The sequence below is a fragment of the Leopardus geoffroyi genome, chromosome C1 (assembly GCF_018350155.1).
Source record: "Leopardus geoffroyi isolate Oge1 chromosome C1, O.geoffroyi_Oge1_pat1.0, whole genome shotgun sequence".
NCBI lineage: Eukaryota > Metazoa > Chordata > Mammalia > Carnivora > Felidae > Leopardus > Leopardus geoffroyi.
The window spans coordinates 199,424,038-199,444,782 of NC_059328.1; the positions used below are offsets into that span (position 1 = coordinate 199,424,038).

General features: G+C 35.0%; 2 protein-coding genes across 4 annotated transcripts in view; both read left to right on the plus strand.

Moving 5' to 3' along the window:
* SPAG16 (sperm associated antigen 16) overlaps positions 1-18,402 on the plus strand; it is a 995,967-nt gene extending 977,565 nt beyond the window's left edge. For all 3 annotated transcript variants that reach the window (XM_045481131.1, XM_045481130.1, XM_045481132.1), the window contains one exon: positions 18,038-18,402. In XM_045481131.1, the coding sequence (XP_045337087.1) occupies positions 18,038-18,213 (176 nt within the window). In that variant the 3' untranslated portion in view covers positions 18,214-18,402. The remainder of the gene's footprint in view (positions 1-18,037) is intronic.
* A 554-nt stretch (positions 18,403-18,956) lies between these two features.
* The window catches only part of VWC2L (von Willebrand factor C domain containing 2 like), a 162,654-nt gene continuing 160,865 nt past the window's right edge, over positions 18,957-20,745 (plus strand). The window contains exon 1 of the mRNA XM_045481135.1: positions 18,957-19,678. The gene's annotated coding sequence lies outside the window, so the exon portion shown is untranslated. The remainder of the gene's footprint in view (positions 19,679-20,745) is intronic.

Here is a 20,745-nt window from a genome sequence, read left to right on the forward strand (position 1 = left end):
ATCTTTGCAAAGCTCCAGGTGCATGGGGTCCCTGAATAAATACTATTTCAACACTGATCAGCTGCATAGGTGAGGACCAAGTTAGGAAACAGGTCTACAAGGATTCCTTAATGAAAGCAGGTGGCTGTTGATATTCTAAATAGATTCAATAATTAGTTCGAACATTTTTAGGACTTTAGGTGCATCTCACAAGGGATTTCTGTAATATTTAGAAGACAGCTCATGTAGGAAAGCACCTGTTCAAGATATTCATTCATGATCACCTACTAGGGGAAAATATTTTATAAAACCAAAGTTCTGTTCCCAGCAAGGAAATACTTTATGTTTTGGATTTATTGACCTACCAAAATTTAGGAGTTTCTATGGTGCCAAAGAAATGCCTTCTTAAACAAGATATGAATTTCATATGAAAGACATATATAATTATTATATTCATTTAAAACTATTTAGAGCAAGCATATAAAACATACTCTGTGGAGCAAAATTTACTTGCTTAATAAAATTCCATACTAAGTGTAAGTAATGTTACATTTTATCTTCAACAGCTGTTGTATCCATTTCACATTATCACTCTAAGTTAAGGTAAACATATCTGCTTGACTATAGTACTAAAACAAGGTATCAAAGCTTTCCCTGCTCTATTGTCATTTTTATGTGTGTTTTTAGCCAGAGAATTTTAAAATGCATTTATTTCTTAACATATGTTTATCCTTTGACACAAATTAATCTTTGTGCAAGCAGCACAACCTTATAAGAGAAAAGTTAAGGTCTTTTAGCAAGCATATACATAGTAAAAATACTGGAAAAGTTTATAAATTGTTACTGGCGCTCGGGCAAGTTAAATTCCCAACTAATTTTTTTTCTGAAATTTATTGATTAGAAATAGGATGCAAAATAAACTAAATCAAATTTCACATCTCCTTCAACGGTGTTTTTGAAATTCTGAGTAATGACCCAGGTTGAGCCATTAATGCAAATCCTCAAAACTTAAATAGTTTCTTGATACTTTTCATTTTGAGGCATCTTTTAAAGAAACAACAGATGCCTCTCCACATGCATTCTAAAAATCAATACAATTAATCAATAATACTCTCTGCAGGTAATAAATGCTGAGAAGCATTTCTGCCTATCTATATTGATCGAGAGAATTGCTTCAAATTGGTTCTGATGTGTATAAAAATCATTTCCTTATTGATCAAAACCTCTTTCCCCCTCACTGATATGTTATTTTATATATGGCACACAATTTTTATAGACTTCACTTTTGTATATTTGTGATAAATTTCCTATGATCTGTGTATGAAACTAATTTGAATGAAATGTAAAATGGGTATTTTTGTTTGGGGGAATATATTCAAAATTTAATCAAGGCATGAACAATTATGAGAAATTACTGAAGTTATTTTAATGAGAAATGAAATGATGTAGTTCATTCACATCTTCATTATTTGTAATAAACATAAAATTTTTGAGTCTGCTTCTATTGCTTATAACAGAATTTCACTCATGCAGACATATGTGTTTAATCCAGAATGATGTTATTCTTGATATAATAGAAAACTGCACAGTTTTAGGCAACTGTTGACTCATAATACTGCTGTCAAATTATATTTTGTAACGTGATATATTTATAAGTGAATTTTGTGACCTTTTTTTTAATATAAGTGTACAAACACAGGGTAATAAGAAAAGTGTGTCTTCTAAGTTAACTTTCTAAACAATAAGTTTATAGTTTCGATATATAGCATTTAATTAATTTCATTAAATAGGATTATATTCACTTGACCCAAACAATATGTGAAACTAGGGGTACCTGAATGGCTCTTGATCTCAACTCAGGTCATGATCTGAGGTTCATGGGTTCAAGCCCTGCATCTAGCTCTGTGCCATCAGCGCAGATCCTGCGTGGGGTTCTGTTTCTGCTTCTCTCTGCCCCTACCTGCTTGTGCTCGCTCACTCTCTCTCTCTCAAGATAGGTAAATAAACTTAAAAAAAATATGTGAAGTTACAGTTGCCTTAGCTAATAGTACCTGATAACTGATGGCTCATTGGGTAAGTTATTCAATGAAAGACTTTTCCAAATAAGCTCAATTTTCAAAGAATCTCAGCTTTAAATACATTTATTAGTGTACTGAATTACTCCTCTAATAAAGGAGCACCTGGGTGGCTCAGTTGGTTGAGTGTCAGACTTCAGCTCAGGTCCTGATCTCAAGGTTCATGGGTTGGAGCCCAACATCGGGCTCTGGGCTGACAGCTCAGAGGTTGGACGTGCTTTAGATTCTGCATCTCCCTCTCTCCCTGCCCCTCCCTTGCTTGTTCTCTGTCTCTGTCTCTCTGTCTTTGTCTCTAAAATAAATAAAGATTAAAAAAAAAAAAAGAAAAAAAAGAAAGATTAAAAAAAGAAAAATCAAAGATTCCTATCAACATTATTTAGTAAATTTTAAAACCTACACTGCCTGTTTTCCTTATTTAAATGTTCCATTACAAATGGCATCATTTTTGCTAGTAAATATACCACCTTGGAAAGTGTTACCGAACCACTATCTTTGCAAGACTTAACTGCAAATTTATTTTATTCAGCTGTTCTACGTGAGGGAGAGAGAGAAGATGGTGGAGTAGGAGGATCCTAAGCCCCCTCATCGCACAGATACAACTGGTTACATCAATGTAAATAACCCAGAAAATGACCTGAAGACTGGCAGGGCAGATGCCATAATTACATATAGAGAAGAGGCCACATTGAATAGTGTAGGAAGGGCAGAGATGTGGTCAGGAGATAAAAGTACCTGTGGGACTGTCCACATGAGGAACACGGTGGTTGCAGAGAGGGGAGAGAAACAGACCCTCACACCAGGCACCTCAAGCAATAGGAACCCAAACAGGAAGATGAATCCCCATAACATTTGGCTTGGAAAACCAGAGGGACATAATTTCACAAGTACTTACAATCAGTGGGGTTTAACCCCCCTGGAACTTTACAATAATCTGGCTTGGCTCTGATATTGGAAAACAATAGGAAACTGAATCTCTGCCCTTAAAAAGACAGCACAAATAATAACCCCACAGAGATACTGTATGGAAGCAGCAGTTTGAAAAATGCCTGGGGTATATGGGAGGGAGATTTGTTTACTCATCTCAGAGTGTGTGCTGGAGGAATGGGAATTGTTAGAAAACTTCTCCAGGAACAAAGGAGCTAGTGAGTGCAATTTCCCTTCCCTGCTCCTCAATCTAGATACAAGGCCACCTGCAGGAATTCACATAGCACCAACACATTCCACCTAACTCACTAACTTGCTATATCAGCATGCTCTGACCCTTGTGTTCTCCTACAGACACACCCCCTCTAGCCAGGACAAAACTCCAGGTCTCCTCCCACAGCAAACTCTGCTAACACTGTATGCCCCATCCCTGTACGCTTTTGCAGTTTTGCCCCCTCCAACTCTGCCTGCCTCCGTCAGGCAGTTTCAAGTCCCCTCCTGCAGCAGATCAGGGCAGACCTTGTTGGCAATGTGCATCCCACATTTCCAATACTTCCTTGGCAGGAGCCCTTCCAAAGTGGCACCACAAGCTGGCAATATGCAAGCAGCCCTGACAAGGACCAGCACCATTCCAATGTGACTCTTGCCCCTGGAATAGGAAAAGATAACCACACACACCAGTCCAAATGCAGCCCCAAATATGGACTGGGAACAGATAACATCTGACTGCAGGCCCTCTCCACAAACAAAAGTTCCTCAGGGGACAACTCAGGGAAAGTACCCTGCAGTTCTGTGCTATTGCATCTCTAGCAAATGCCTGTTCTGACTCAACTCAAGCCCAAGGTAGCCCTAGACTAGCCCATAAATAACACAGGCACAAAACTCTGCATACAACAGGCAAAGAAAGCCATTGCCGATGACTAAACTGAAGGCAAATGCAGCTAAGCCACAACAGTATGGTGAATGCAACACACATAGGAGACACCCTTGAAGCACCAGATTCTAGTGAACAGGGGAACTCCACTGTAGGGCACTACAGTACCTCTTCTTTATAAGGTCACTATTTTCAAGAGCAAGAGATGTAGCCGACTTTTCTTACACATAAAAGCAGACACAGAGTTAGACAAAACGAGGAGACAGAGGAATATGTCCCAAATGAAAGAACAGGACAAAATCACAGCAAGAGAACTAAATAAAACAGAGATAAGTAGCATGTCTGATAGAAAATTTAAAGCAATGGTTGTAAAGATACTCAATAGACTGGAGAAAAGAGTGGAGGACCTCAGTGAGACCCTTAACAAAGAAAAAACATTAAAAAGGACCAATCAGAGATGAAGAAAGAAATTCATGGCCACTAAACCAGCCCTACAAGAAACATTAAAGGGAACTTTTTGAACGGAAAGGAAAGACCATAGGTAATAGTAAAAAAAGTAGGAAGCACAAAAGCAGTAAAATTAGGTATAGCTATAAAAATCAGCCAAGGAATTCACAATATAAAAGGATGTGAAGTATGACACCATATACCTAAAATGTAGGGAGGAGAGAAGAATGGATTCAAAGTTAAATAACCATCAGCTTAATTTAGACGGCTATATGCACAAGATATCATATACAAACCTAATGGTAACCATAAATCAAAAACCTAATGGTAACCATGAATCAAAAAATAGTAATAGATATGCAAAAATTAAATGGAAAAGAATCATTGTTACTAAAGAAAGCCAGAAAACTGTGAGAGAAAAGAGCAAGAGAAGAAATAGAACTAAAAATAGTCATAAGTAACAAAATGGCAGTCTATACACACCTATCAATAATTACTTTGAATTTTTTTTTTCAACGTTTATTTATTTTTGGGACAGAGAGAGACAGAGCATGAACGGGGGAGGGGCAGAGAGAGAGGGAGACACAGAATTGGAAACAGGCTCCAGGCTCTGAGCCATCAGCCCAGAGCCTGACGCGGGGCTCGAACTCACGGACCGTGAGATCGTGACCTGGCTGAAGTCGGACGCTTAACCGACTGCGCCACCCAGGCGCCCCAATAATTACTTTCAATTTAAATGGACTAAATGTGGGGTGTCTGAATGGCTCACTCGGTTAAGTGTTCAACTCTTGGTTTCAGCTCAGGTTATAATCTCATGGTTTGTGAGTTCAAGCCCCACACTGGGCTCTGCACCCTCAGTGCAGAGGGATTCTCTACCTCTCGCTTTGCCTCTCCCACACTCTCTCTCTCAAAATAAATAAACAAACTTAAATGGACTAAGTGCTCCAATCAAAAGTCATAAGGTGACAAAATGGATAAAAAAAGCAAGAGTCATCTAAATGCTGCCTACAAGAGACTTATTTCAGGGGCTCCTGGGTGGCTCAGTTGGTTAGGTGGCTGATTTCAGCTCAGGTCATGATCTCGTAGTTTGTGCGTTTGAGCCCAGTGTCAGATTCTGTGCTGACAGCTCAGAGCATGGAGCCTGCTTCAGATTCTGTATCTCCCTCTCTCTATCTCTCTCTCTGTTCCTCCCCTACTCTCTCTCTCTCTCTCTCAAAAATAAACATTAAAAAAATTTAATGAAAAAAGAGACTTATTTCAGAATTAAAGCCAACTCAGATTGAAAGTAAAGGGATGGAAAAGCATTTACTATGCAAATGGAAGTGAAAAGAAAACCAGGGTAGCAAAACGTGTATCAGATAAAATAGACTGTAAAAAAAAGGCTGCAACAAAAGAAAAAGAAGGACGCTATATAATCCTAAAGGGAACAATCCAATAAGATATAACAATGTAAATATTTACGCATCCAACATGGGCAGCACCCAAATACCTAAAGCAGTTAATAACAAACATAAAATAAGTATTGATTATAATATAGTAATAGTAGGAGATTTTAACACTCTACTTATATCAATGGATAGATCATCCAAGCAGAAAACCAACAAGAAAACAGTGGCTTTGAATGATACTTTGGGCCAGATGGATCTAACAGTTATATTCAGAATATTCCATCCTAAAATAGCAGAATACACATGCTTTTCAAGTGTTCATGGAACATTATGCAGAATAGATCACAAATTAGTCCACAAATCAAGTCTCAACAAATTAAAAAAAATCAATCATACTATGCATCTTTTCCAACCACAACACTATGAAACTAGAAATAAACCACAAGAAAAAAATCTGGAAAGAACACAAATACATGGAGGTTAAATAACATGCTACTAAACAGTGAATAGTTCAACTAAGAAATCAAAGAGGAAATTTTTTAAAATACATGGAGACAAATGACAATGAAAACACAACAGTCCAAAATCTTTGGGATACAGCAAAAGCTGTCCTAAGAGGGAAGTTTATATCAATATATGCCTACCTTAAGAAACACGAAAAATCTCAAATAAACAACTGAAACTTACACCTAAAGGAGATAGAAGAAGAAAAAACAAAACCCAAAACCAGTAGAAGAAAATATAGAAGATTAGAGCAGAAGTAAATGAAATAGAAACTAAAAAATGATAGAACACATCAATGAAACCAGGACCTGTTTTTTGAAAAGATAAACAAAATTGATACCTTTAGCCAGATACATTAAAAAAAGAGAGAGATGATTCAAATAAAATTAGAAATGAAAGAGGAGAAATAACAATGAAGATCACAGAAATACAAAGGATTGTAAGAAAATATTATGGAAAAGTATATGCCAACAAATTGGACAACCTAGGATATATTCCTAGAAACAGAACCTCCCAAATCTCAATCAGGAAAAAATAGAAATTTGAACAGATAGATTACCAGCACTGAAATTTAATCATTAATAATAATAAATAAATAAAAACTCCCAACAAACAAATCTGTGACCAGATGGCTTCACAGGTGAATTCTAGCAACCATTTAATGAAGATTTAATACCTGTTCTTCTTAAACTGTTCCAAATATAGAAGAGAAGGAAAGCTTTTAAATTCATTCTGAGGCTATCATTAACCTGATAGTAAAACCAGATAAAGAACCAGATAGTAAAACCAGAAAAAAAAAAAAAAAAAAAAAACCACAACAACAACAACAAAAAGAGAACTACAGGGAAGTTATCTCTGATAAACATAGATGCTAAAATCCTCAACAACCTATTAGCAAACTGAATCCAACAATACATTTTAAGAAAATCACTCAACATGATCAACTGGGATTTATTCTCAAGGTGAAAGAGTGGTTCAATAATCTCAAAGCAAACGACATGATACATCACATCAACAAGAGAAAGAATAAAAATCATATGATGTCAACAGATGCAGAAAAAGAATTTGACATTTACAATATCCATTTATGATAAAAACCCTCAACAAAGTAGATTTAGAGGGAATATACCTAAACATGATAAAGGCCATATAAAAAATTCACAGTTAACATCATACTTAATGGTGAAAAATGGAGACGTTTTCTGCTAAGATAAAGAACAAGTTAAGAATGTCCACACTCAACACTTTTCTTCAACACAGTACTAGAAGTCCTAGCCAGAGCACTTGGAAGGAAGGAAAGAAGGAAGGAAGGAAGGAAGGAGGGAGGGAGGGAAGGAAGGACAGACAGAAGGAAGGAAGGAAGGAAGGAAGGAAGGAAGGAAGGAAGGAAGGAAGAAAAGAAAGAAAGAAGAAAAAAGAAAGAGAAAGAAAGAAAGAAAGAAAGAAAGAAAGAAAGAAAGAAAGATGAAAAAGGAAGGAAGGAAGGAATAAAGAAAACACATGTAAATTTGTGGGGAAGAAATGAAACTTTCACTATTTGCAGATGACATGATACTATATAGAGAAAACCCTAAAGCCTCCACCGAAAAACTACTTAGAACTGATAAATGAATTCAGTAAGGTGGCAGAATATAAAATCAATATACAGAAATTTCTTGCATTTCTATACACTAATAATGAAGCAACAAAAAGAGAAATTAAGAATCCCATTTACAATTGCACCAAAAATAAAAATTAAAAAAAAAAACCTAGGAATAAACTTAACCAAGAGGTAAAAGATCTGTACTCTGAAAACTATGAAATGCTGATGAAAGAAATTGAAAATGACACAAAGAAATGGAAAGATATTCCAGGCTCCTGGGTTGGAAGAACAAATATTGTTAAAATGCTCATATTACCCAAAGCAATCTACAGATTTAATCCAATCCCTATCAAAATACCAATAGCATTTTTGACAGAACTGGAACAATCTTAAAATTTGCATGGAACCACAAAAGACCCCAAAGATTGCCAAAACAATCTTGAAAGGAAGAACAGGAGCTCCTGGGTGGCTCAGTTGGCTCAGCATCTGACTTCAGCTCAGGTCATGATCTCGCAGTCCATGAGTTCGAGTCCCATGTCAGGTTCTGTATTAACAGCTCGGAGTCTGGAGCCTGCTCTGGATTCTGATTCTGTGTCTCCCTTTCTCTCTGCCCCTCCCTGCTCATACTCAGTCTCTCTCTCTCTCCCTTCCCCCCCTAAATAATAAACATTTAAAAATTAAAATATTAAAAATAATAATGAAGATGGAAGTATCACAATCCTAGATTTCAATATATTTTATAGTATACAAAGCTGTAGTAACCAGAACAGTACTGGCACAAAAACAGACACATAGATCAATGGGACAGAATAGAGAGTCCAGAAATAAACTTGTGAATATATGGTCAATTAATCTTCAACAAAAGAGGCAAGAATATGGAGTGGAAAAAAGACAGTCACTTCAACAAATGGTGTTGGAAAAACTAGACAGCTACATACAAAAGAATAAAACTGGACCACTTTCTTAACACCATACACAAAAATGAACTCAAAATGGATTAAAGACCTAAATGTGAGACCCAAAACCATGAAAATTCTAAAAGAGAGCATAGGCAGTAAGTTCTCTGATGTTGGTCATAGCAACATCCTTCTAAATATGTCTCCTGAGGTAAGGGAAACAAAAGCAAAAATAAATTATTGGGACTACATAAAGAGTTTCTGCACAGAAAAGGAAATAATCAACAAAACTAAAAAGCAACATGCTGAATGGGAGAAGATAGTTACAAATGACATATCTGATAAAGGGTTAGTAGCCAAAATATATAAAGAACTTACTTATATAACACACCAAAAAATAAAATAAAATCCAATTAAAAATGGACAGGAGACATTAACAGACATTTCTCCAAAGATACAGATGGCCAACAGACACATGAAACACCATTCAACGTTACTAATCATCAGAGAAATGCAAATCAAAAACAGAATGGGATATCAATTCACACCTGCCAGAATGGCTCAAATCAAAAACACAAGAAACAACAAGTATTCACAAAGGTGTGGAGAAAAAGGAATCTTTATGCACTGTTGGTGGGAGTATAAACTAGTGCAGCCACTGTGGGAAACAGTGTGGAGTTTCCTCAAAAAATTAAAAATAGAACCAGCATATGATCTTGTAATTCCACTACTGGGTATTACTCAAATAATACAGATATACTAATTTGAAAAGATACACATGCCCCTATGTTTTTTGCATTATTTACATTATTACAGCATTATTTACAACAGCCAAATTATGGAAGCAGCCCAAGTGTCCATCAATAGATGAATGCATAAAGAAAAAAATAGATGAATGTATAAATATAGATGAATGGATAAAGTACACACACACACATGCATGCACAGGATGGATTATTATTCAACCATTAAAAAGAATGAAATCTTGCTATTTGCAACAACATGAATGGATCTAGAAGGTAAAATGCTAAGCAGAATAAGTCAATTAGAGAAAGACAAACACCATATGATTTCATCCATATGTGGAATTTAAGAAAAAACAAATGAACAAAGAAAAAGGGAAACAAAGCAAAAAACAGACTTTTAATCATAGAGAACAATGGTGTAGAGAACATTCTGATGGTTATCAGAAGGGAGGTGGGTGGGAGGATGGGTGAAATCAGTGAAGGGGGGATTAAGAGTGCTCTCATGATGAGCACTGAGTAATGTATAGAATTGTTAAATCGCTGTATTGTATACCTGAAACTAATATAATGCTGTATATTTATGAGAATTCTTAAAAAAATGTTTTATGCATCTCAATTTTTATTTGCAATTTCAGGGAATATGAATTGTCATATTGACAACTGAGTTCCCCATAACTCAGATACCTTAGATAATTTTATCAATCTAACAACTTAACTTTGTCTGTAATTCTGAAGATATCCTTCAGGTGTAAGAAATTAAGTTGACATCTTTCAACAAAACAAGAACTTTCTCATTCCATGAATAACCTGTGTAAGGAATTGGGAAAAATATATTAACTATATTCAAAAATACTGTTTAGGAGACTCTGAGACAATGTTAGTCAAATAAGCATCAGAAAGAAACTATATTCTTGTTTTTTTTTTTCCTCTAGAGCAAAAATGACATGATAAATTTTTATAACATATAAAATACAAAACACATATAAAACACTTATCTGAAGTTGTGGAGGTATTTTTTTGTGTTTGTTTTGATATTTGCTCACTAAGGCACTGTTGAATGTCGGGTACATGGATGGACTCTGAGTGCTACAAGAATAAAAGCTGCTTTTCTTTTTTTTTTTTTTTTTAATTTTTTTTTTCAACGTTTATTTATTTTTGGGACAGAGAGAGACAGAGCATGAATGGGGGAGGGGCAGAGAGAGAGGGAGACACAGAATCGGAAACAGGCTCCAGGCTCTGAGCCATCAGCCCAGAGCCTGACGCGGGGCTCGAACTCACGGACCGCGAGATCGTGACCTGGCTGAAGTCGGACGCTTAACCGACTGCGCCACCCAGGCGCCCCTAAAAGCTGCTTTTCTAAGCACCCCCACCCTTATTCCCAGGAAGCTAATTGTACAGTAAGATTCTTGGAGTCAATAAGTGCCATTAGGGTAACCACAGAAATGAAATTTTGAAATATTTCTTTTACTTAAATAGAAATTAACTTTAAAGTATTCCTAGGAGCAAGCACATATTTAGCTGGAAACTGGAGCTACACACCCAAGAGATGTTTACTCTGACTCATATTGCATTTTAGTAAAGGAAGCTTAATCACAGTAGGAGAGACAATATTGAGCCAATCAATAAAAATTCATCCGAGGTATTAGGGTATGATGTAAATGATGAGAGCATGAGCTTTGGAGTCATATAGCCCTCAAGTCCAGACTCCACTACTTACAAGCTGTGTGGCCTTGTAGAAGTCACTTTCATCTCTCTAAGCCTCATTTTCTTCTTGTATGAAGTAGGATATGTGCTAGCACTGTCCAATAGAAATATAATATGAACCACATACATAATTAAAAATTTTTAGTAGCCATGCTTTTAAAAGATAGGTGAAATTAATTTTATAATATATTTTATCACATGTAATCAAAACAAAATAAAATATTTTGCATTTTGTTCCTAAAGTCTGAAATCTGAACATTTTACAATTACTGCATATTTCAGTATGCTGCAAGTGCTTAAGTATTTCAAGTGCTCAATAGCTGCATGTGAGTCACATATGCTATAGTGGAATGTGCTGGTATGTATCTACCCCATAGGGTTGTAAGGATAAAATGAGATAACATGTATAAAGGACTTAGAACAGTGCTTGTCAGATAACAAAGACTAAAATATTTAATTGTGAAAAATGTTACTACTAATACTGAGGATTGAGTACAACAGCCTATGTTGTACTCATTCCCCTCAGCTGGGAGGGGAATGCAAAAATATGGCATGTCCCTGTTCCCAAGTAATTACAAAGTTAAGAAGGTAAGACAAATACACAGCTAACATATATTTATTGTGGCATCTTATTACATATGAATGGCATGAATAAAATGAAATGAATGTTCAGAAAAGGAAGATCTCCACTAGAGATGTCTTATATCAACAAGAAGAAGAAAGTCATTTTGAACTGGGACTTAACAAATGGGTTCACTTTTATTATGAAGCTATGGTTGGGGACCATGGAAATAGCTAAGAAAAGTATTTCCCCAGAGGGAATAACAGAAGCAATAATCCAAAGATGGGGAGGTGAAAAATAAATGCAAGAAATGGTGGCAAATCATTTGATGGAGAATATAGGGTTCATGTAAAAGTGTATTTGATTAAATAAATGCCAATTTGGAGTATAGAGGTCTTAAAAGTCATGCTAAGATACTAGAACATTATTCAGTGTCAGAAGGCAATAGTAAAAAGAGCACAGACTTGGGAGTCAAAGATCTGATTTCAACCAGGTTCTTCCACTGCCATAAATACTTTTTCTTGCCTTGGGGAAGTCATTCATCTTAGCTGTTCATTTGCAAAAAGAGATGTTTGAATGTAAAAGCCTGAAAGGGGCACCTGGGTGGTGTCAGCTCAAGTCATGATCTTGCAATTTGTGAGTCTGAGCCTCACATCAGGCTCACTGCTGTCAGTGTGGAGCCCACTTGGGAAACTCTGTCTCTCTCTCTTTCTCTTCCTCTCTCACTTCTGTGCATTCTCTCTCAAAAACAAAATAAATATTTTTTAAAAAAATTTAAATAAATAAATAAAACAAAACCTGAGCATGTCAGAGTTGTAAGGAATCTCTTTGTTGCTGCTGCTGCTTTTGGTGTTGTTCTATTAAAATTTATGGTGTTTTAAAATAGGAGGGACATTACTGAAGAAACACCTTAGGAGTTAATATATGTAGATTTTAAAGTAAAGAAATGATAATAAAAATGATCATTTGGTGTACCATTTCAATGGCGGTGACAAATAAAAACAAGGACTTGTCATTCTGTGAATGTAACAGCTGCAAATTAGCAAACTGTAGAAAGTTAGTAAAAATGAATGGATAGAACTTGGGCTGAGGTTGGAGAGGGAGAAAGTTGAGAAATGAATGTCACTGTAGTTTGATGTCTGAAAAACAGAATATAGTACCAAAACAGAAATGGAAGAACTAAAAAGATAATTTTGACAGAAATATGAGAAGGGATTTAACATGAATATCTTTATCAGTTGGGTATGATTTTTAATATGTATGATATATGCATTATAAGGTTATATATTTAAGAATTAATGGAGATACATATATCTCCCTCAAGAATATGGATGTTTTAGTTTTAGAGTCCCATAAAGTAGTAAAATCAACACTGAATAAAAGACTTATGAGATTAACATGAGCATTAAACTTAAGCGCCTATTTACTTATGAAATTCAGTGGCATTCATAGAAAAGCCCCAAAGTGTCATACTTACCTGAATCTTAATTTGTAGAAGAAACACCAAGGCAAGAAATGAAGCAAGACTTTTTGAATAATAAAGATTTTGACTAAAGTTCCAGATTTACCTTTTCTGAGTCCCATTCTCCATTAGCTAAAAAGGGAGAATCTATCTCTACCCCTGAGGGTTAAATGCAGAACATGTGAGGTAACATGTGGTGCTCTAGATACCCAATAAATGATAGCTATTGTTTCATGTCATTCTGATAAACCCGAAAGACAAAGAAACGTACTCATATCCTTTGTACTTAAAAAAATGTCATAAGAGTCTTATCACATCTTAACTCCTATGCAACAAGCAGGGATTAAGTACTCAATGTGTCAAGTTTCACAATTGGTGTCAAAATATTATAACCTTCAGACGCCTGGCTTGATCTCTGGGTTGTGAATTTGATCTCCACGTTAGGTGTAGAGATTACTTAAAAATAAAATCTTTTGGGGTGCCTGGGTGGCTCAGTCAGTTGGGCGTCCAACTTTGGTTCAGGTCATGATCTCCCAGATCGTGGGTTCAAATCCCACGTCAGGCTCTGTGCTGACAACTTGCAACCTGGAGCCTGCTTCAGATTCTGTGTCTCCCTTTCTGTCTGCCCCTCCCTTGCTATACTCTGTCTCTCTCTCTCTTTCAAAAATAAATAAACATTTACAAAATTAAAAATATATATATTAAAAAATATATTGTAATCGTAAGAATTTGCCTTGGTTAGCAGGCAAGTGTTAAAAAGTTTAAAATAACTCTTGGCTCTTCTAGGTGTAGATTCTTAAAATCAAATTGAGTTTTCACACATATATGTATCTAAAATGAATTAAAAACTTTTCACTTTGAAAAAGTGCCAATATTTCATTTGCACATTCTATTAGCATGGGATTAAGACTTTCCAATTTGTTGGTTTATCCAAAGTTATTGCATATACCCAGAAAAAAATTTACCACTGGATTTTCATGAGCTAATTCATTCTATAAACTTCTTTAAGAGATTCTATTGCTAATGTAGCTTAAATAAGTAGGTGCATTCAAATATTCAAGTTTTTACACCAAATCCAATTGAGATGGCTTTGTGTAAGACACTATTAGACATATTTTTCAAAAATTTACCTTTTAAACAAAGCATAAAGAAGCCATGCCATCAGCAAATTTATATATTCATTTAGAACTAAATTTCAGGGATGCCTGGGTGGCTCAGTCGGTTAAGCATCTGACTTTGGCTCAGGTCATGATCTCGAGGTCTGTGAGTTCGAGCCCCACGTCCTGCTCTGTGCTGACAGCTCAGAGCCTGGAGCCTGCTTCGGATTCTGTGTCTCCCTCTCTCTGCTCCTCCCCCACTCATGCTCGCTCTCTCACTCTCTCTTTCAAAAATAAATAAAGCTTAAAAAAATTTTAGAACTAAAATTTCAGAGACCTACTAATTTTCAAAGGTTGGCTGTCTCATTTAATAGCAAAGCAATAGTTTGGGTAGGTAAAATTTACTGCTTATCTTCTAAGCCAAAAGAAATTGGAAAATTCATCCAATAGAGTAAAATGGATACCCACACACGTAATCCTCATTCAAACCTCATCGGTCATCAAAGAAGATGCTGATTCAATCAATAAGAAAGTATTCTGAAGTCTTGGTAAATAAAAATACAGATTAAGTTTTTCAGAGATGTGTGAATGAAGAGATAGTAATAAGCACTCACTGTTGATATATACTAAGTTATTTATATGAAAGAATAGCAGTTACAAAATTATGTCAATCTTCTCCACCTGCTTATTTTGTTTCTATTCTGTGAAAAGTTTGGTCATCCTAAAAACTAAAATGTTAACAAAAGAAACAAAGCAAGTCATTTTTTATATAATAGATGTTCAAATCTTTATATTTTATTTTAAAATACATTTATGAATCAACTTGGTTATTTCTATTTTTAAATCAGTGTTGGTTAACTACTCTATGTTTTTAAATTAGATACTTTAAATCTATGTGATATTTATGGGATATGTGCATTCACAACTTGGTATAATTATTATTAAAATACTATGCTAAATGACATTTAAAATAGTCTATTCAGGAATTACAAGTTACATGACAATTGTTTTGGTTAAATTTTGTTATAACATTTTAATCAAATATTTAAAGTATAAATATATAATTTATAATTTTTTGTTATTTCACATTTTTAAGGAGGCATATTAGCTTTAATATAAGCATTAGTACAAATTTTCATAAATTGTCATCATACTGCTAAAAATTTTATTTCTACCATATTTTTATTCCATTGATTAAGTTTTGCTGTGGATAAATCTTCCTAAATTTGTCATTAAGACTGTGACATTGAAAAAAAAAGACAAATGATTTATATCATGATTTATTTTTCATTGCCAATCACCAAGATATTTAGAAAGATACTTATGCACATGTCTGTAAATACTCCATTTTCTAGAGATGCTATCAATAATCATACTGTGATTTGGTTTTTTGTTTTGTTTTGTTTTTGAGAGTGCCATCTCTCTCTCACACCAACTAGATACTAGTGTAGTAACTGACACATTCTGATAAGTAATTTGGAAAATCTTCTAGCCTAGAAAGAGTTCAGCATTTCAATTCCCAGTAAAGCTAATTTTAGGTGAGACATTGTATGCCATGTAATAACTCATACACTTTTTTTTTAATTTTTTAAGTTTATTTATTTTCAGAGAGACAGAGACAGCATGAGCGGGAGAGGGGAAGAAAGAGAGGGAGAAAGAGAGAGAATCCCAAGCAGACTCCACACAGCCAGCCCAGGGTCCCATGTGGGGCTTGAACTCACAAACTGTGAGATCATGACCTAAGTGGAAATTGAGTCTGATGCTTGACTGACTGAGCCAACCAGGTGACCCTAATGTATATACTTTGAAGTTGAACATGATTATAAATTTACACACATTTTAGGAATGAGTTATTTTATATATATAATCACAATCTTGCAATCGTCTGAAAATGAGTTCAAGTAAACCTGAAAATCTCACCATTAACTTGCTGACTAAAATCTGTTCTATCAGAGATGAAATTTTGAAAAACCTGCGGCATGGTGCTGCTGAATTATATAACCCTATCATTAGGTTCTTGTATTATTTTCTCTGTTCTATTGAACTTTCAGAAGTTACCAAGAACATTCATAACTGTTTCTAATTATGATTGTTAAAGATTTGACTTCAACAAAAGATAACTGTTTAAAGCTAAATCTTTTCCTTTCTCTTTATGGACTTTGGTTCTGTTTGGTTTCAAAAATAGAAAATAATATTTGTCCCCTTCCTAGCTGTTATATGAAGACTACAAGAAAAATAGTAAAGTCACAAATAGCAATTGTCTATAGAATGAGGCTAGAAGTGGAATCCATATGTAATGCCTCTGTCAGCAAAGACTTGTAGAAGAGGGTTTATAATAAATATTCGCATCTGCTTCTTTGGACACTCTAATCCATCCTAAGGCTCTTTGCTGTGTCAGGCTTTGTTCTAGATGAAGTAGCCCAGTAGTTATAAAGGTTTGCAAATAGGCCATATTTATCATGGTTAGCTTTACTTTTATAACTTTTCTCTGTTTTTGAAATAATCATGACAATTTGGAATATAATTTGTGATTAAATATTTTACTGCGACTTTTACAACAATATCATTAAAAAATTTTTACTGGGAAACAAAAATTTTATTTTCACAATATATCACCTACTTACAATCTGTCAAGAAGGCATCATTGATAATAATACTATGCTGGATGTGGAAAACACAATGACTAAAATCCCAGGCTATGGATTCAAAGTGATTAAATGATAGCTCTCTCCATACGTACCGTGTTCTCTTGAGCAAGTCACTTTGCCTTTCCAAACCTCTCTTTGTTCATCATATAATGAAGTTAATATTTTCTTCATCATTAGATTCTTGTAAGAATTATATGAAGTTATTCATATACTAGGTACTAAATCTAGTATCTAACATGTTGAGAGTTTAATTAATTTTAAATGTTATTACTGGAATAATAATATGCCTTCTAAGTATGATTAGATAATCCCACAGATAGTACTAATATTATACTTATCTACCCCACATACTGACTTTATATAAACTTATTCTATTATTTTTACTTACCTCTAAACTTCCTGATAGTTTGCTACTACTTTAATAAAAGTATTAGGTTTGGATTGCTGATATGTTTTTCACTTGAAGGAAATTATTCACTAAAAATTATACAGTATAAAAATTATGAGAATACTCTGTGCTATATTTAGCTCTTATGCAATATAAATTTAGTTTAACATAATTTTGAATGTTAAATTAGAGTAAAAAACCCTAAGTCATCCTTTAAATGAGAGTATCTATTTTCACTCCAACTCCAAAAGAAAGTTCATAAGTGTCATAATTTTTAAAGCATAAATGTATATTATAATTAAGTAAAGATTTAGCATAATTATAACAAGTTAAAGTATAATGCAAAGTTGAAAATGTAAATTATCCATTATATAGGGACATAGATGTTGAACCTATGCTTTTGGACATTTTTTCACAAATAATTGACTTGAAAAATAAACCTGCATTGCTCAGTTGATTTCATCCTCATCTTCTCAAAATTCTTTACTAATTCCCAATATAAAGAGAGTAGCAGGGCATTTGATGACCTCTGCATATAAAGGAGGTAGAGCATTATGTTTTACTTCCTTATTTTAAACTTTTTATAATCTAACCATTGGCATGTCTTCATTTTGACTGGAATTATTTCCTACACAGATGAGAGCTCATATTTAATGACTGACATCTAACATGAGTGTTGAATTACAACTAAAACTGTTTCCATTGCTTATAAACTATGACTGCTTGAAATTAAACTTTGATATTCTCTCTTTCTCTCTCAGGTCGAGTTTTAGCTCAGGCGAGTGGCAATGGGGTTATCCATTTGCTGGATCTTAAATCAGGGCAGATTCACAAATTGATGGGCCACGAGAGTGAGGCTCACACAGTCGTGTTTTCTCATGACGGCGAGTATTTGTTTTCCGGAGGTTCTGACGGCACCGTTCGAACGTGGTCTTGATGGTCAGCATATCCCACTACAGAGGGCATTCCCTTTAAGGCTTGAAAATACCTTGCGTAGTACCAGATCAGGAAATATCTGGTTAAATATGCAAGCAGGTAACATTTACAATTTGCCTGCAAACATGCTTTGGACATGTATTTTAGTGCTCGTACTGTTACCAATAAAAAAAGAACTTTTGCTCATTTATTTGTGTCTGGGTCTCTTTTTCTTTCCCATTTTGATAAGAATTTAGAGACAGAGCATCTTTGCTAGGGGTTTGAAAGAAACAGCTTTACAATGACGCCTAATGACAGACTAGATGAATTACAGGAGATTGATTTTGAATGTTAGAGAACAAACTGCAGAACAGGGCTACTTTTTTTTTTTTTTTTTTAAATCAAATCCAAGCTGCAGGAAGACCTGAAGTTTAATCATGTAGCATACGCAAAGTCCTTCTGCAACCAAAGGGTCAAATAGAATCGGGGAGCATATGTTTTCACAGATTCTTTGACAATGATTATGCCTTATCTATTAATAATAATCAAGACTGCAGATGGCTTAAATCTAAATTCAACGCTTTTCCGGAACTTTCATCTCTGCAGCCCATCTAAGAATGCATTAGGTATAATTACAATGTTTGTGTTTTTATTGTAATTTCAATACCAATAAGTATCTCGTATGTAAAAGGGCTTTCCCTCTCCTAATGCATGCATCAGCTGTATAAAGTGGGACTGCTTTAGAGAACACTCTAGCCTGGTCTAAAGCAGCAGCTCCGGATTTCGACCGTGCTGGGCTCTGAAGCCAGTTGTTGGCGCTGTCCGTGGTGCTGAGGAATTCCCGGCTGCCGGCGAATGAGCTCCAAATCAGCAGTCTGCAAACTGCTCTCAGTGATGCAGAAACCCAGCTAAAGTTGCTCCTTTCTTTCACGTCCACAGTTAGTATTTTCTGGTGTGTAAGAGGGGATTCAAGAAACATATTGTGGATGATGCTGATGGTACTGCCAGCGGAGTGGGCTTTAAGCTACAGCATGCTATTGCTGTTTGTGATCCTCAGAGCCTAGCCAAATCACCTCTACTGCCGTACCAAACACTGTGTAAGTGAACTCATGTGTGGAGGAGGTGTAATCAGCCGGTAAATTTCATAGAAGGATCTGAGAAAATGCTAAATATAAGTTCAACATGATTCTGCTACTGGGGTCTGGATTTCTACGGGACCAGCATTGCTTCTTGCTTTGAATTCTGAAGACAGGTCCAAAGCATCTTTCTTATGTGTGTCTGCTGTGTTTCTCTCTGGAAGGGCGGGAGACTGCTTCTTGACTGTGTTTTGAAATGGGAGGTAGAGAGAATGGATTACCTTTAATTCATGCCTGAAAATGTATTCTTTGGATAACTAAAGAGGAACTGCTTTCCTAAAACATACCTGATCTTTTAGTTCATGTTGGTCTATGACTCCCACCACCACCATTAACCTCCAGAGTGATTAGGTAAGTGTATCTTATGACATGAGTTATGTTTGTTTTCTCAAAGAAATAGATGCAGTCATTTAAAATCATATGTAGCAATATGGGGAGGGGGGAAAGTTTAGCTGGAAAGTGATCCTCAGTTTAGCAGTGTTTGCTTACTTATTAAAAATCTTCAGATAAACATTTTATTTGATTTCTCTAATATTTCTTCCCTTAAATAGTGTTTTTAACTGCACTAAAGCAGCTCTATTATGAAAAGGGAATGTTTAATACCCTAGGAACTTTGTTATATTAAAAAGAAAACCTTGTTTTCTACATGCAGATTTAAAAATGTATTTCATATAATAAAAGCACGTTTAAGGTTTATATAAAGTAGCCATTATACCCCTATTTTTACCTTTAAGTTTACATTTACCATAACACAATACATTAATGCCTACCTGTAGCTTGCAAAGAGATCAATTTCTTTCTATGTCCTTTTGAAGCAGAATGATATGTGTATTTTATATGGCTTATCTTGCATGTATTGACAGACACTACTGGAATACTACAAGGAAGCACAATAGCTTCCTTTTCTTCCAAGATAACTTTATAAATATGTGAGAGATGTATAAATGCATGCCTTAATCAGTAAAATATATTTATGCTTTTTTCAGAAGCTTCTGTTATGTTTGTGGTCTCTGTAGTAATTTAAAGGAAAAAATGCTTTGTCAAAGGGAGCTTCCAGCTTCTCAAGTAGAATTATAGGTTTGCATTTTTTTTTGTTCTGTCATGACTCATTATTTTTGACATATTTTAAAATAAATCTATCTCCTTTATCATTACCTACCCAAAAGGAATCCTAATATCAGAAAGCAGCTTTCTCTTAAAGGAGGGCATAAATATACTACCTTCCATTTTACTATTTCTATAATTTGCATATATTACTTAAAATGCAAATATAATAGATGCTGAAGTGTCCCAATGCTATCTTTATGTTGTTTTTAAATTATCATCTGTATAGGTCATACTGAAAAGAGATGATTGATCATTACTCCTTACAATCTGAAAGTATACGAACAAACAACATTTATAAATGATCTGAAAAT